General features: G+C 39.1%; 2 protein-coding genes across 4 annotated transcripts; both read right to left on the bottom strand.

Annotated features, from left to right (window-relative positions):
* Nucleotides 1-25: 25 nt before the first annotated feature.
* Nucleotides 26-3,450, bottom strand: LOC115627625. Of its 3 annotated transcripts, XM_030523360.1 has the most exons (4): nt 3,366-3,450; nt 852-1,071; nt 340-610; nt 26-288 (listed from the first exon to the last, which is right to left on the bottom strand). In XM_030523360.1, exons 2-4 carry the CDS (start codon nt 1,065-1,067, stop codon nt 191-193), a joined length of 585 nt encoding a protein of 194 aa, XP_030379220.1. In that variant the 5' UTR covers nt 1,068-1,071; nt 3,366-3,450; the 3' UTR covers nt 26-190. The 3 variants fall into 3 exon arrangements, with proteins under 3 accessions (XP_030379220.1, XP_030379219.1, XP_030379221.1); XM_030523359.1 differs by lacking the exon at nt 3,366-3,450 and having other exon boundaries at nt 852-1,092; XM_030523361.1 differs by lacking the exon at nt 3,366-3,450 and having other exon boundaries at nt 26-267; nt 852-1,092.
* An 801-nt stretch (nt 3,451-4,251) lies between these two features.
* On the bottom strand, nt 4,252-11,032 carry LOC115627701 (mediator of RNA polymerase II transcription subunit 12-like). The gene is made up of 6 exons (XM_030523444.1): nt 10,820-11,032; nt 9,966-10,750; nt 7,416-7,800; nt 6,930-7,349; nt 4,816-5,037; nt 4,252-4,753 (listed from the first exon to the last, which is right to left on the bottom strand). Exons 2-6 carry the CDS (start codon nt 10,644-10,646, stop codon nt 4,527-4,529), a joined length of 1,935 nt encoding a protein of 644 aa, XP_030379304.1. The 5' UTR covers nt 10,647-10,750; nt 10,820-11,032; the 3' UTR covers nt 4,252-4,526.
* Nucleotides 11,033-14,518: the final 3,486 nt, after the last annotated feature.

Below are 14,518 nucleotides of genomic sequence, written 5' to 3'. Positions count from 1 at the left end.
TTGAATGAGATAACACGTAGCGCAATTTTAATTTCGTTATTTAATTTATTTATGTGTAAATATATCGGATAATTATGTGTTTAAGGGTTTAACTTGAGATTTATATCGTGTGTAGTTTTCCATATTAATAGATAAGCAGCGCACTTAAAAGAAGACATGCTCAACTGCGCTTTTATGTGCTTTTAATTGTTCAATTGTTTTCTGACTTTTCATCGATGTAGGTTAGCTCCGTAGCGGTGTGCTCTGCACATTGTTCTATAGATCCATCTTCGCAATCAGACATTTGACCTGCGTAACTGCCATGAAAATTCGATAGGAATGAATATACACTTCACTCACCATCGGCACCATCCTGACCCCTCATATCTGAACGTTCCTTGCGCAAGCGCGTCTCGCCGCTTTTCTTTTTAATCCCATTTGCCAGCTTACACAGCTGCTCTGCAATGAGCATGTCATTCCAGAGTGTATTGGAAATTTCATTTTCGGGATCATCGCCGTTTATGCGGCGTGGCGATGATGGCGGTGCACGCACTGGCGGCGGCTCCTTGAACTCTAAATCTGCCAACTCGTTAACGGGGAAGCGTTCCCACTCAAGATCATCCATGGCCTCCTGTGAAGTGCATAGTTAGAAGAATAAATATATAAAGAAAAACTATTGCCTGGATTAACAATTTGTTTTTTTCTATCTAAACTTTACGCAAAACCGCTAAACAGAAACTAAATTTTAAATAAATTTATCCACACATGAATATACAAATTTTTCACATCACAGAATTATGAAATAAACATTTTGTTTTAGAACATACATACATACATACAAGTATGTATGTATGTATTATATGACAACTTGCCTGCTTTCGTTCCATTCTAGCTTCATGCGATTGCCATTTATTAAAGGCTGCTACCGGCGAGAGGGGCGAGGTCGCAGTTACCTGTTCATACATCTGCCTCTGAAAGCTTCCCGGATCGCATCGTAGCATCCAGGAGTTGCTGCCGCTAAATGCTCCGCTACTGGTAGATGCACTCATATCGAGCCCTAGATACAAATCTTCCTCACTTTGCGACATTGTGCTATGAATAGAACAAACAGAAAAAAATATAATTTAATATTTATATATTATTTTATGTGCCAATTTTGTTTCGTCGTCGTAAAGAACAGAAATGAAAAACGATTTTGACAGCAGTAGGCTCGAAAAGGCAACGCACAAGTGATTGAAAATATCATAAACAGTAACCGACAAAGCAATCTGATATAATTTCCAACACAGTTTAAAAGCACTCCAGTGATTTTCAAAAACTCCTTTATTTCGTGGACCTGTTTAAAAAATTGGCCAACAGCCTAGTGCTTGTGCTAGTGTCAGGTTCCCTGAGGATAGACGGTCTTTGTGACAATTTCGAGATACAAATGCGTGGAGCGCAGCCCATACTTTGCTGGGCCAAGTATTTTTATACCCTGTACCCGTAGGGTAAAAAGGGTATATTAGGTTTGTGCAAAGTATGTAACATACAGAAGGAAGCATCTCCGACCCCATAAAGTATATATATTCTTGATCAGCATGACGAGAGAAATCGATCTAGACATGTCCGTCCGTCTGTCCGTCCGTCTGTCCGTCCGTCTGGATGAACGCGAGGATCTCAGAAACTATAAAAGCTAGAATAACCAAAGTTGGCATCCAGATTCTCCTAGGTCCGAGTAAGGACGAGTTTATTATTTTTTTTTTTGAATTTTCCCCCCCTTCCCCCGCTACAGAATTTCGTCAATAACGTCCACATTTCAAATGCTACCTAAACCAAACTTTGCACACATAATTTATATATAATTGTCTACTGTTGTATAAAATTTTATTCATTTATTAATTCAATTCGGTCAATTCTATGAAAGGTTATTAGCAAATAAATTCTCGCCAGTACAACCCCACCAAACTGCAGCAACAAGTTGGCTCTTCTTCTTCCTCTTTTTGCTGCTGCTATGGGCGCATATAACTCAGTGACGGAAGTTTACATGGGTACAGGGTATTACACTGTCGGGCTTGCTCGACTGTAGCGTTCTCTCTTGTTAATATAATTATACCCTGTACCCGTAGGGTAAAAAGGGTATATTAGGTTTGTGCAAAGTATGTAACATGAAGAAGGAAGCATCTCCGACCCCATAAAGTATATATATTCTGAATCAGCATGACGAGAGAAATCGATCTAGACATGTCCGTCTGTCCGTCTGGATGAACGCAAGGATCTCAGAAACTATAAAATCTAGAATAACCAAAGTTGGCATCCAGATTCTCCTAGGTCCGAGAAAGGACGAGTTTATTTTTTTTTTTTAATTTCCCCCCCCTTCCCCCGCTACAGAATTTCGTCAATAGCGTCCACATTTCAAATGCTACCTAAACCAAACCGTGCACACATCATTTATATATAATTATCTGTTGTTATTTGAAATTGCATCCAATTCGGTCAATTCTAAGAAAAGTTATTAACGGCACAAATTCTCGCCAGTACAACCCCCTCAAACTGCAGCAACAAGTTTGCTCTTCTTCTTCCTCTTTTTGCTGCTGCTATGGGCGCATATAACTCAGTGACGGAAGTTTACCTGGGTACAGGGTATTACACTGTCGCTTGCTCGACTGTAGCATTCTCTCTTGTTTTATAATAGTACTTATTTTCAGACAAGTTTGAGTGAATTTCCAAAATACACATATTCTGCGTATACACATAGTGCATCTTGGAGTAAAATTTGGTTACCCTAGGTCTTATAGTCTCCGAGATATAGGTGATTATACGAACGGAAAATCCCCGATCAACATGTGGCCCAATCAAAATTCGTGATCACCGAAAATTCCATCGAAACTGTGCGGGATTTTATCAAAAATCAGCCGAAATCATCATTGAAATTGATGGAAATGGAATTAAACATCTCCAAAACATCGATTTATCGCATTTTGACCGAACATTTGGGCTTACGAAAGGTGTGTGCACGGTTTGTTCCGCACAAATTGACTGATGACCAAAAATTGCTCAGAATCCAACCGATTGTGACCGATTATTTGACCAAAAATCGCATTTTAACCATTAACCACTCGCCGTATTCACCTGATATGGCACCGTGCGACTGCTACCTTTTCGGAAAAATGTGTTTGCCCACGAAAGGAAAGCGTTATGCAGACGTAGAGGCCATTCAAAAGGCTTACACCGGCATACTGGCGGCCATACCGGCCAACGAGCTAAAACACTCGTTCGACATGCTTTTGGATCGTGCAAAAAGCTGTATTGAAGCAGAAGGAGACTATTTTGAATAAAATAAATTGATTTTGCCGAAAAAACCATTTGTTCTGTTTTTTTTTTAAAGTCCTGTTTACTTTGGAAAACACCTTGTATATTATTTTCAGCATGACGAAACGAATCGATTTAGCACGTCCGTCCGTCTGTCTGTCCGCCTGTCTGATGAACGCTTGGGTTTCGGAAACGATTCAGCGCACATGAACCAAACTTGGTATGGGGACGAACGCTCCTAGTCGCTCCTCCCTCTCCCCGCATCAGGGTTTCGTCAATACTGCCAACATTTCAAAAGCTACATAAACCAAACATGGCGAAGATATTTATATACAATTATCTACTTTTGTCCCAAATTCCATCCAAATTGGCCAACTCTAAGAAAAGTTATTAGTATTACGTCCAGTATTACGTCAGTTACATCATCAAGTTCGCTCTTCCTTTTCTTCTCACTTCTGCTATGGCCGCATATAATTTAGTGCCGGAAGTTTGCCTGGGTACAGGGTATTTCACTGTCGAGCTTGCTGGACTGCGGCGTTCTCTCTTCTTGTAGATTGAGCTTAACACTAAATTGTCTTATGTACACACTGAACTTTCAAAATTCTTCTGAGCAGCGTTGTTATCAAAGCAAAGTGACGAAAAAGATCTTGTATTCAGATATATCTACAAGTACATACATATGAACATACATAGAGCTAACAAAGCTCTTTTGCAATTGATGGAACCATAATATAATCTTCTCATACAAACTTGCATTTCCTTTGGAGTTTGAATTTCGAAGTCAGTCATTAAATGCGCATATGATTAGTACTAGAATAGCGCCCATTAATTGATTAACATTTTATTGCATTTTGAAATGTATTAATGTATTATCTTATAATATCTAGAAAATATACTCATATTTCATCCAATTCGATGGATATTGCATAGCTCTGTCACAGTTACATCCTTGAAATTGGGATTTCCACATTCGAACACGTGCACTTTAGAATATTTTCGAGCATTTGATTTATTTAAAGAAGCGATGCTACTGCAAATTTTCTACATATAAGAAATGGTTTCAAAGTTAGCTTGTTCTTTCAGTCCCTCACAGTAATTTCATTCTACTTTCTCGCTCTCCACGATGGGATGGGGTCAGTGGCGGTCGTAGATCTTGGATCCACACTTTCCGACGGCTCTAATATTGAACTATTCACTTGTCCTTTTGCTGATTCATTGCTGTGCTCTTCTATCCGAGGCTCCCATGGCTCCTCGGTCTGCTATGATTTCGACTCAATCTCGTCCTCATTTACTTTGTTGCGTCCCAATAGATCCCAATAAGTCACACCAGGATCGAAGATAGACTTGTGCGGCTGTTGCACAACGGCTGCACCCAACTTCGGCACCTCGGGCCGTCCAATGGGAATTACGAAATATCCGTCGCCGGTGGTGCCATTTGTCACCGACAACTGGGCCAGATGGCAGGTCAAGTGGGTGTCACAACTAGCTACATATATAACCCGAGCTAATTATAATTGAAAGCAGAAAAAACCTAGCATTGAGGACTACCTATGAAGTGCTGCTGCTCACGTAGCATCATTTCGGGCCCCGATATGGGCGCGGGTGTAGGGTAGTCGGTGTGGGGCCCAACCTTCACATTCTCACCCATCAGCTTCCGTGCTCGCGTTGACAGAGATCGCTTGCCTTCGGTGGCCACATAGTCTGGTCGTCCTCCGCTTTCATAGCGGTCTATATCGTGCTCGACATGCTCAAAACCTGGCGGTGGTGGAGCTGGAACATAAACATATATGTATACCGGTTTTAAATTATATATATTTTAAAACAAATGTTTTTTTATATTCCGAACGTTCTCAGTGGTGAATGAATCTTCAAACAAACAACAATTTGTGTGTCAGGGCGACAAGCGATAGGAATGAAACTTTCTCTTAATGGTTATATTGAAATACTTCATTTAATTAGAGCTAGTTTTTTAGATTGCTAAGGGGAACATTTATAATTACTTAACAACAATGTTCCTTGGGCTTGAAAAGAATTGCCAGAAACACAACTATAAGTAGGTAGCAAATGGCTAGAAAATCCTTTAAAATTTACTAGAAACCTCGCTAGAAAATCTGATAAAAAAGCAAGAAAGTCAATTAAAACAGGCTAGCAAACTCACTGTAAATGGTTAGAAGCCTAGCTAGAAATTGGGTAGAATATGCTAGAAAATGGATAAAACACTGCTATTAATATCTAGAAAATGTCTAGAAACCCCGCTAGAAAACGTGAGTACAATAGCTAGTAACACAACTATAAGTAGCTAGAAAATGGATAGAAAATGCTACAAAAGCGCTAAAAATATGTAGAATATCCGCTAAAGGCTAAGAACCGTTAAAAAATGACTAAAAGTCCACTAAAAATGTATAAATAAATCGCTAGAAATTGGCTAGAAACACCGCTACAAAAAACGCAAAAAAAGATCACCGTCACCGATAGTTTTCGATCCAGCTTTCTACTTCCATTAAAAATGTTCCTGGAATCCCCAGAAAATCACAAGAAACGACGTCTCTTAAAAATCAAGACCTACCTACATGGCCGTAGCGAGGGGGGTGCAAAGCGGGCAGCTGCCCCCCCTAGATTCTGAACGGATCAAAAATTTTGCAGACAAATTTGAATTTGTGCCACATTGTACAAAAATCACGAAAAAAGACATCCATTTTATGGCTACGGTTAATTTATCAGCTAGATTGCTATGAAGATATAATGTTGAGAATATATTATAAATATATATATAAAATATTGTGTTAATATGCTCAACTTATAACTCTTTACTAGCCCTATATTTAGTGCTAAGTTTTATTATGGGCAACGGGACAAACGGGGCAAATAAGTTGTTTTTCCGGCCAACAGTTCGCTGATTTTATTGAAACCTGGGGCAATATATATTAATGCGACTAATTTTTAAACGTTGTGCATTATTGTCTCTTAAAAATAGTTTTGGTATAACAGTTCAGTTCATTAGTTTCATTATTTTGAATTTTTTCCCCTATTTTTCCATATTTTTCATGTGTTTTTTGTATAGTGGAAATAATTTGATAGTAAAAAATCGGCCAAAAAATCTTGCCCCCCCCGGACTAAATCCTGGCTACGCCCATGCCTACCTACGAGGTGGGCATAAATAAGCAGAAGTCAAAACAGCTGTTTATTTTACCACTAGAATCGTGCAGGCATGTGTTGTGAAATGTGAACAATACCAGAACAGCAAGATTTTTAAATTTTAGATTGTACCGTTAGGTTCATGCACGCATTTTCATAGCACAGCTGATTTTTGTGTACATTCACAGTTTGCTGTTATGTGCGTCTGTTACCGTGCAATTGGTTGCGTCACAGAAAAGGTTGCCTATTCAGCCTTGAAGCCCATCACATAATATACACCATCACATCATATACATATAGTATACACAATAATGAGGCTTGTAATAGAACTGAATCTATATAAATTCTTTCTGTTAACTGCTTATAATATGAGCGTCTCTCGCCAAATAAAATTACCTCATCAAGTCGGAAGCGTTTTAAGTCTTTATTATACTATGAGGTTGTACTGATTCCGCTATGGCGACAGCTTATTTTTGGCTATAAGAATTCATTAAATATTATCTACTTGTAGCTCGCATGATACTTACGCAGTGGATGCGTCGGATCCCAGCCTCGACGATTAGATGTGCCCAGCGGGTCCCACACTTGACGGGTATTGGCTAATGGTACCCATTCCACGGCTTCGTGCGATGTTCCATCCTCGTTCCGAAGCTGAGGCGGCAACCCATCGAACAGGGCTGGCAAGTTACTATTTTCGGTGCGTGCGCTTGAAAACACCCGACCAGAAGGAGCACCGGCGCGAGGTGAGACCCGAGCGAATCGCGAATCCATGGATACCCTATTGATGACCATCCGGTTATTGGGGGGAAATTCTAGGTAATCTTCTTGTTGCTGCTGCGATGGCATTGTGTTTGTCCTTGGATGTGGTGGCACCGGCTGCTCCAGATACATCTGTTGTTGTGAATGTGAATTCATGACGGACTCCTGTTGGTCCACCATTGGCGAACCTGCAAATAATCAACTGTGAGAGAAGCGAGTGAAAGAGTTGCCCGCGAGGGGCAAAGCCTGCGTACTAGGCTCTATGTTAAGCGTCGCCGTCTCGAAACCCTGGCGTTGAGCCTGCTCTTCTTCTTCGTATAGGTATTGCTGTGTATTGTGCAATGGTGGGGGCACTGGTTGCTGGAGGTGTTGCTGCTGCAGCTTCTGTTGCTCCAGCTGATGCAACAGTTGCTGTTCGTTGTTGGCGAACTGCGCTGAAAACTGTTGCTGCTGCTGCGACAACTGATGTAGGTGCTGTTGTTGTTGTTGTTGGTGGTGGTGGTGTTGATGCACCTGTTGCATAGTCATAGGCACGGGCACGGCCACGCGATAGTAGATTGGCACCATGGTTCTCACAACTGCAAATTGCTGCTCCTTGTGCTGACCATGCGGTGCACCAGGCAGGATATGTTGCTGCTTCTGGAAAAGCACAGATATGGGAAATATTTTATGAAGAACAAAGAAAAACAAGTAAAAAAGCTAAAGTCGGGTGTCCCGACTTTGAAATACTCTGTACATATGTTTACAATAATTATAGAAAATAAAAAAATTAAGAAAATTAAACAAAAAAAATTTGATCGATTTTACCTTTCTCGGTATTCGAACTCACGTAAAGGGTGTATAATTGCACATTTACATAGCAATTGCGTCTGTGTGAGTGTATGTATGTATACTTGTATGTTCGTATATTCGTGTCTGTGTAAACATGTCAGCAGTCAACCAAACAGCAACATCAACAACAGCCGCGGGCAGCGCTTGAGCAGCGCTGCAGCAGCAAATATGTTTATGGCTATAACTTCTTGTTACACATAATAACTAACTGGGGGTATTTAAAAAATTTTAGTTCGAAATTCCAAGAATTACGGGAGTTAAAGAAAATCGCGATTTGCGAAGGAGAGGAATTCACATAAGGCATCTGGGACTAAAATTTGGTGTTTCTAGGTCTTATAGTCTCCGAGATATAGACGATTATACGGATGGAAAATCGGGAAAACCCCCATAGGGGGGAAGTGGGGGGGGGGGTCAAAAAAATAAAACAAACTCGTATAGAATACACACATAAGGCATCTTTGTGCAAAATTTGGTGTCTCTATCTCTTATACAAGTAGTCTCTGAGATCCAGGTGTTCATACGGACGGACAGACGGACAGACAGGGCTAGATCGACTCATCTTGTCACGCTGATCAAGAATATATATACTTTGTGGGGTCTGCCACGCCTCCTTCTGCCTGTTACATTTTTCAGCTCCCGCAAACCTAATATACTTTTGTACATCTCATGTACAGAGTATAAAAACGGCGAAAACCGGCTGATATAAGAGTCGCTTAGGGACAGCCATTAAAAATATTAACAAAAGTATTCGAACGAAACTAGCGTTTCTACAGATGATTCCAAATTTCATTATTGGGAGAGATCACAAAAATGATTATTTGGTTTTTATACCCTGTACCCCAAGGGGAAAAGGGTATATTAGTTTTGTGCGAGTGTACATGGAACACACAGATGGAGGCTTGGTAGACCCCACAAAGTATATATATTCTTGATCAGCATGACAAGCCGAGTCGATATAGCCATGTCCGTCTGTCCGTCTGACCGTCTGTCCGTCTGTCTGTCTGTCTGTATGAACGCAAGGATCTCCGAAAGTATAAGAGCTAGAATAACCAAACTTGGTATCCAGATTCTCCTGAGCCCGAGAAAGAATGAGTTTGTTCATTTTTTCTGATGCACCCCCCCCCCCCCCCCTCCCCCCCACTTCGTGATTTCTATAACTCCCGTAATTCTTGGAATTTTCAAAATTTGGTAGTTACATCCAGTTAGTGATTATATATCCGTATCTCAAGTTTTATTATGATAGGTTGATTAGAAAGAAAGTTATAGCCATATAACCAGGACCAAGCTGTATCCGCAGCTGTATTTGTTGCTGCTCTGACATAATCATGTAATGTGTAATGCACACATACATATGTACAAGTATGGAATATTTTATATTTAATTTAATTAATTAATTAAATTTTTTTAATACAATTTTTTTTGGTGGGGTGGTACAGGATATTTAAGAGTTGAGCCTGCTCGACTTAAGCATTCCTTTCTTGTTTTTCATTAAATCGATTAATCGGTTACTTTTTGTAAAATTAAATAACTAATGGATTTATTTAAAAATTAAATAATTTTTCTTAATGAAAATATTTTGTTTAAGGATGTGTTTTTAGCTCAATTTTTCAGTATTTTTTTTTTAAATCGAAGGTAAGTTTTTGTAAAATTAAATAACTGGATTTATATCAAAATGAACTACTAATTTTTAAAGAAAATCATTTTTTTGCTTTAAAATTATTATTGTGAGATATTGAAATAAAAAATATCATTATTTTGTAACTTTTATAATAACAATTATAATGATAATAGTAACTGATTATTAGTTTCACATAAGAACACGTTACATTTCGAAATGGAAAGCTATCGTCTGCGATTCAATCAAAATGCTCAACGAATGTGAAAGGACTAGTTTGTGAGACTGCCTGAGACTGTTTGATTGACTTAGGTATATAATATACATATTGTCTATATGGTATAAAGGATCAACCTACCCCCGTCGGATCTTGTGATAATGGGAACTGCGGCAACTCTTCAGGCAGCGGCTCCATCGGTGGTCCCAGGAACTGGAGCTCACGCACCGATTCGGATCGCCCCACATTGTGCAGATATTCCTCTGGATCGGTATCTGTTTGGATTGCTGTCGCAGGGCTCGAGCCGTCCGCGCGCACCTTTCGAGGTATCTCCACGAAATGGCGGGAGCGCCGCCTGGCCGGTCGTGTCCAAAGTTGCATGAGCTGGCTCTCAAATCCGGGTGGTGGCGGAAGCGGTATAGCATTGCTTGGTGGGATCGGTGCCTGCTGGAATTGGGACTGTGGATGGGGATAAAACTGCATGAAATTGGCTCCTTGCATCAAGGAAACGTCGCTGGGCATTGGTCCGACTACGAATGGATGCGGCTGAAACTCATAAACAAACGGATTGACATTATGAGGGGGCAGTGGTGGCGAGCTATTTTGTGGTGTGGATTTTATCTGTGTCCGTCTGCATGAATGGAACTTCTGTGCCATATTCGAACCGAGTGGTTGACTACCTGGCTGCTTCTCTGTCGTAAAGGCATGTGCCGAAGGCGTTGTTCCACTGTCTCCTGATGGTGTGGATCTTTGTTCCGAACCATGCTGCGGCATGCCATGTATTACAACTGAGGCCCAGGATGGTGCAACAGGGTCCGACATGATGAACCTCAAACTAGTCCTTTTATTGCAAAAAAAATGTAGAGTAGTCGATAATTCTGTAGAAAATAGTTTTCAGCAATGCATTGACTTGTTTTTGGTGTCTCCTGTGAAGGAATAGAAGTAAGAAATGATATATAGGATTCCCTTGAAACTGGCCCTCATAGCCTACTTACCGTTTAAGGTTTCAAAAAGTGTCCACAGATCATTACTCTTGACTTGGTCTGATTTAAGTTTTTGGATTGGACTGCTGGCAGCGCTTATCGCGCCCCCCTTTCTTTGCACAAAATTTGGATGAAATATTTAAATGGAAAAACTTGTCAACACATCGACACAAAAAACAAAGCAAACTGAAACTAAATGTTTCTTTGCTAACTAGTACTTTGGACCTTTTGTTTTTATAGTACTGTAGCTCTAGAATTTTCAGTTAACTCCATAAAAACAAGGGAGAAGGTTACGAGTGTTGTTTCCTAGATATACAATTCTATGAAAGGGTTTATTTATTTTTAAATTATTTTGTTTTTAGAATTGCTCGTATGTATTACAAAACAAGTAAAAAAGCTAAAGTCGGGTGTCCCGACTTTGAAATACTCTGTACATATGTTTACAATAATTATAGAAAATAAAAAAAATTAAGAAAATAAAAAAAAAAATTTGATCGATTTTACCTCTCTCGGTATTCGAACTCACGTAAAGGGTGTATAATTGCACATTTACATAGCAATTGCGTCTGTGTGAGTGTATGTATGCCTATGCGCATCTATTCGTGTCTGTGTAAGCATTTTCGCAGTCAACCAAACAGCAACATCAACAACAGCCGCGGGCAGCGCTTGAGCAGCGCTGCAGCAGCGCTGCATCAGCAAATATATTTATGGCTATAACTTCTTGTTAAATCGGTCTATCATAATGAAATTTGGCATACGGACACATAATAACTAACTGGGGGTATTTCCAAAATTTTAGTTCGAAATTCCAAGAATTACGGGAGTTACGATTTGCGGGGTAGAGGGGGGAGGGAGGGGAATTCCAAAATATACATTTTCTGCGTATTCACATAAGGCATCTGGGACTAAAATTTGGTGTTCCTAGGTCTTATAGTCTCCGAGATATAGGCGATTATACGAATGGAAAATCGGGAAAACCCCCATAGGGGGGAAGTGGGGGGGAAAATCAAAAAAATAAAACAAACTCGTATAGAATACACACATAACGCATCTTCGTGCAAAATTTGGTGTCTCTATCTCTTATAGTCTCTGAGATCCAGGTGTTCATACGGACGGACAGACGGACAGACGGACAGACGGACAGACGGACAGACAGACAGACAGGGCTAGATCGACTCGTCTCGTCATGCTGATCAAGAATATATATACTTTGTGGGGTCTGCCACGCCTCCTTCTGCCTGTTACATTTTTCAGCTCCCGCAAACCTAATATACTCTTGTACATTTCATGTACAGAGTATAATGATTGAAGTTGCCTTAAAAACTGTGAATCGTGTTTTTGTTTCGAAAATTCATATAATCATTCGATGGTTGCATTTTTGAGAAATAACTATATGCGCAGATAATTTAAAGGGTTAACTTTTAGATTCATTTATTTCAAGCATAACGCTGCATACGATAAAATGTTTTTAATTTCAAAGAAGATGGAGAGTATTCTAATTAGCTTATTTAGGTTATTTATTTTAAACTCTCCCAAAATACATTTATGTTATGTATTGCAGCTGTGTTGCTTTAAGTTTTTTATACCCTGTATGTTACATCTGTCCGTACATCCGTCCGTCTGTCTGTATGTATGATCGTAAGGATCTCAGCAAGTACAATAGCTAGAATAACCAAATGGATATGTAGCTTTCCCTAAGCCTTAAGCAGATCAAGTTTGTTGTTTTTTTCTGATACTCCATCCCAGTCCCCCGCTATTAGCGATTTTCCATAACTCCTGTAATTAGACTTTTTAACTCAAATTGGACAAATACTACCTTCAGATTATTATGTGTCTGTATGTTTTATCGTGATAAACATATGTCTCCACTTTTGTTTGAATGTATTGAATAATTTTTGATCTATTTTATTAATTAAATATTTCTTAAAAATAATTTTAATTATTTTTTTAATTGAGCCCGCGTGACTGTGGCATTCCTTTCTTGTTGTGTTTTACTTTAGAATGAGCTCCAATGAGCTTTTTATTTATCTATTTTTATTATTTTATTTTTATTTAAATAATCGGCTTGCAGATTTGGCCATAACACAACAGCTTGGCCGTTTTTTAAACGAGACAGGCCCCTCCAATGAAACTAATAGTCAGAGAGATGATTGGATAACATTTTCTATATGATTTTTCGGATCAAACCCTACATACGAAACCAAAATACACTTGAAAAGAGCTTCTCAAAACACAAACACCAGTTCTGGATTTATAATTTCAGCTAAACAATTTGGCTTCGTAGGTTTTGGCTTGGGTGAGAAAAAAAGTGTTCTTTCTGGAATACTTTTAATAAAATCTCAGGAACGAACAAAGTTGAAATGTATACTTTATCAATTCGAAATGGCATCCTTTGCTAAATTTCTTTAATGAAAGGCGTTACATATACTTATATATGTAAATGTAAGTCAATTAACTGTGTAACAAATACAATTAGAGGCAAAGCACTCTGCTGAGATATAAACACAACCCAGAGTACCAGTTCTTACGTTGAACTAAGAAGTTCTGAAGGTTCTTTATCCACAGACTTTTGAAACGTAATATAGGAGTTCATCTATCTTAAATGATGTCCTTGGTCTGTTATGCATAGTTATACTTTATCTTCATTTTTTTATGTTTATAATGAATATAAAAGCTTTACAAAAAGTCAGCTTTTGTACGAGTATACTATATACAAGTAGTATAGTACTTATGACCTTTAGTTCTGTTGAAAATTGCTACATTATTTAATTACATGCTGGCACATACACTCGCAGACATACACACACACACACACACACACACACTTTTATACTCGCAAAAAGGACTTAAATGAAAATGAAATAAATTAAAATAAGTGTCGAAGCAAAAGCGGCAAAATGAGGAAGGAAAAAAGGACACCAAGTCAAGTTGGGAATGTTCACATGAGACGCACAAGATTGCTGTGCTCGCACACATACACAAATGAATGCTTATATGTATATACGTTTGTACGAGTCGTACGGGTCTGCGTTCTAATGCTCATGCATTTGTAAAGTTCGAGTATCCTTTATCCCTTACTTTCTTTCTTTTTTTGTTTTAGCTTGAAGCTGGAAGAAACATCAGCAATACAAAATAGTTGGGTGTGTCTGTCTGCTGGGCTGTGGATGTGAGCGTGTGTGTGTTCCGGAGCTCGGTTACGCTTTGCTACAGCATTGGGATACAAAGACAAATTCATGTTGCATTTGTAGCTTAAGGATATTATTGTAGCATCCTTTTGTGTTGCTTGCCTGCCATCGTTTTATTTTTTATTTTATCCTGCTTTTTGCATACTTTATTTTTTGTTTTGTGTGCGCAAGGACTTTAAAACAAAGCGGCAAACAGAATATAAAAAAAGAACTAAAACAAAAGGGACCAAAGCTTGCACACATACATACATACATACGCACACTCATACATTTATATATGCACACATATATAAAGCATGTGGGTATGTAAATGCAAAATTGAAACTGCGAAGCGATGGCCAAATAATGTGGCCCGCATCCTGCAGCAGCGCCATCCATTCGTTTGGTCAGTTAGACTTTCTTGTGTGTGTGTGTTCGTGTGTGTGTGTGTGTTTGTGAGTGTTTGTGAGTGCGTACTGCCACATCCATCAACAGCCGTTGCTGCCCTTACTTTGAGAAATGTGCGCGTTTTAGATTTATTTGCAGT

The sequence above is a fragment of the Scaptodrosophila lebanonensis genome, unplaced genomic scaffold (assembly GCF_003285725.1).
Source record: "Scaptodrosophila lebanonensis strain 11010-0011.00,11010-0021.00 unplaced genomic scaffold, SlebRS2 tig00000096-arrow-pilon, whole genome shotgun sequence".
In the NCBI taxonomy this organism is placed as follows: Eukaryota; Metazoa; Arthropoda; class Insecta; order Diptera; family Drosophilidae; genus Scaptodrosophila; species Scaptodrosophila lebanonensis.
The sequence above is the reverse complement of the archived record's forward strand: the minus strand, read 5'-3'. Positions and strand labels throughout refer to the sequence as shown.

Bases quoted from the DNA above. Each gene is read 5' to 3' on its own strand.
- LOC115627625 (XM_030523360.1), bottom strand. From the start codon at position 1,067: ATGTCGCAAAGTGAGGAAGATTTGTATCTAGGGCTCGATATGAGTGCA. The intron at 611-851 runs GCAAGTTGTCAT...TGCACTTCACAG, and splicing joins CTAGAATGGAACGAAAGCAG to GAGGCCATGGATGATCTTGA. The intron at 289-339 runs GTGAGTGAAGTG...GCAGTTACGCAG, and splicing joins GGGTCAGGATGGTGCCGATG to GTCAAATGTCTGATTGCGAA.
- LOC115627701 (XM_030523444.1), bottom strand. From the start codon at position 10,646: ATGTCGGACCCTGTTGCACCATCCTGGGCCTCAGTTGTAATACATGGC. The intron at 7,801-9,965 runs GTAGGTTGATCC...GTGCTTTTCCAG, and splicing joins TATCACAAGATCCGACGGGG to AAGCAGCAACATATCCTGCC. The intron at 7,350-7,415 runs GTACGCAGGCTT...GATTATTTGCAG, and splicing joins GACGCTTAACATAGAGCCTA to GTTCGCCAATGGTGGACCAA.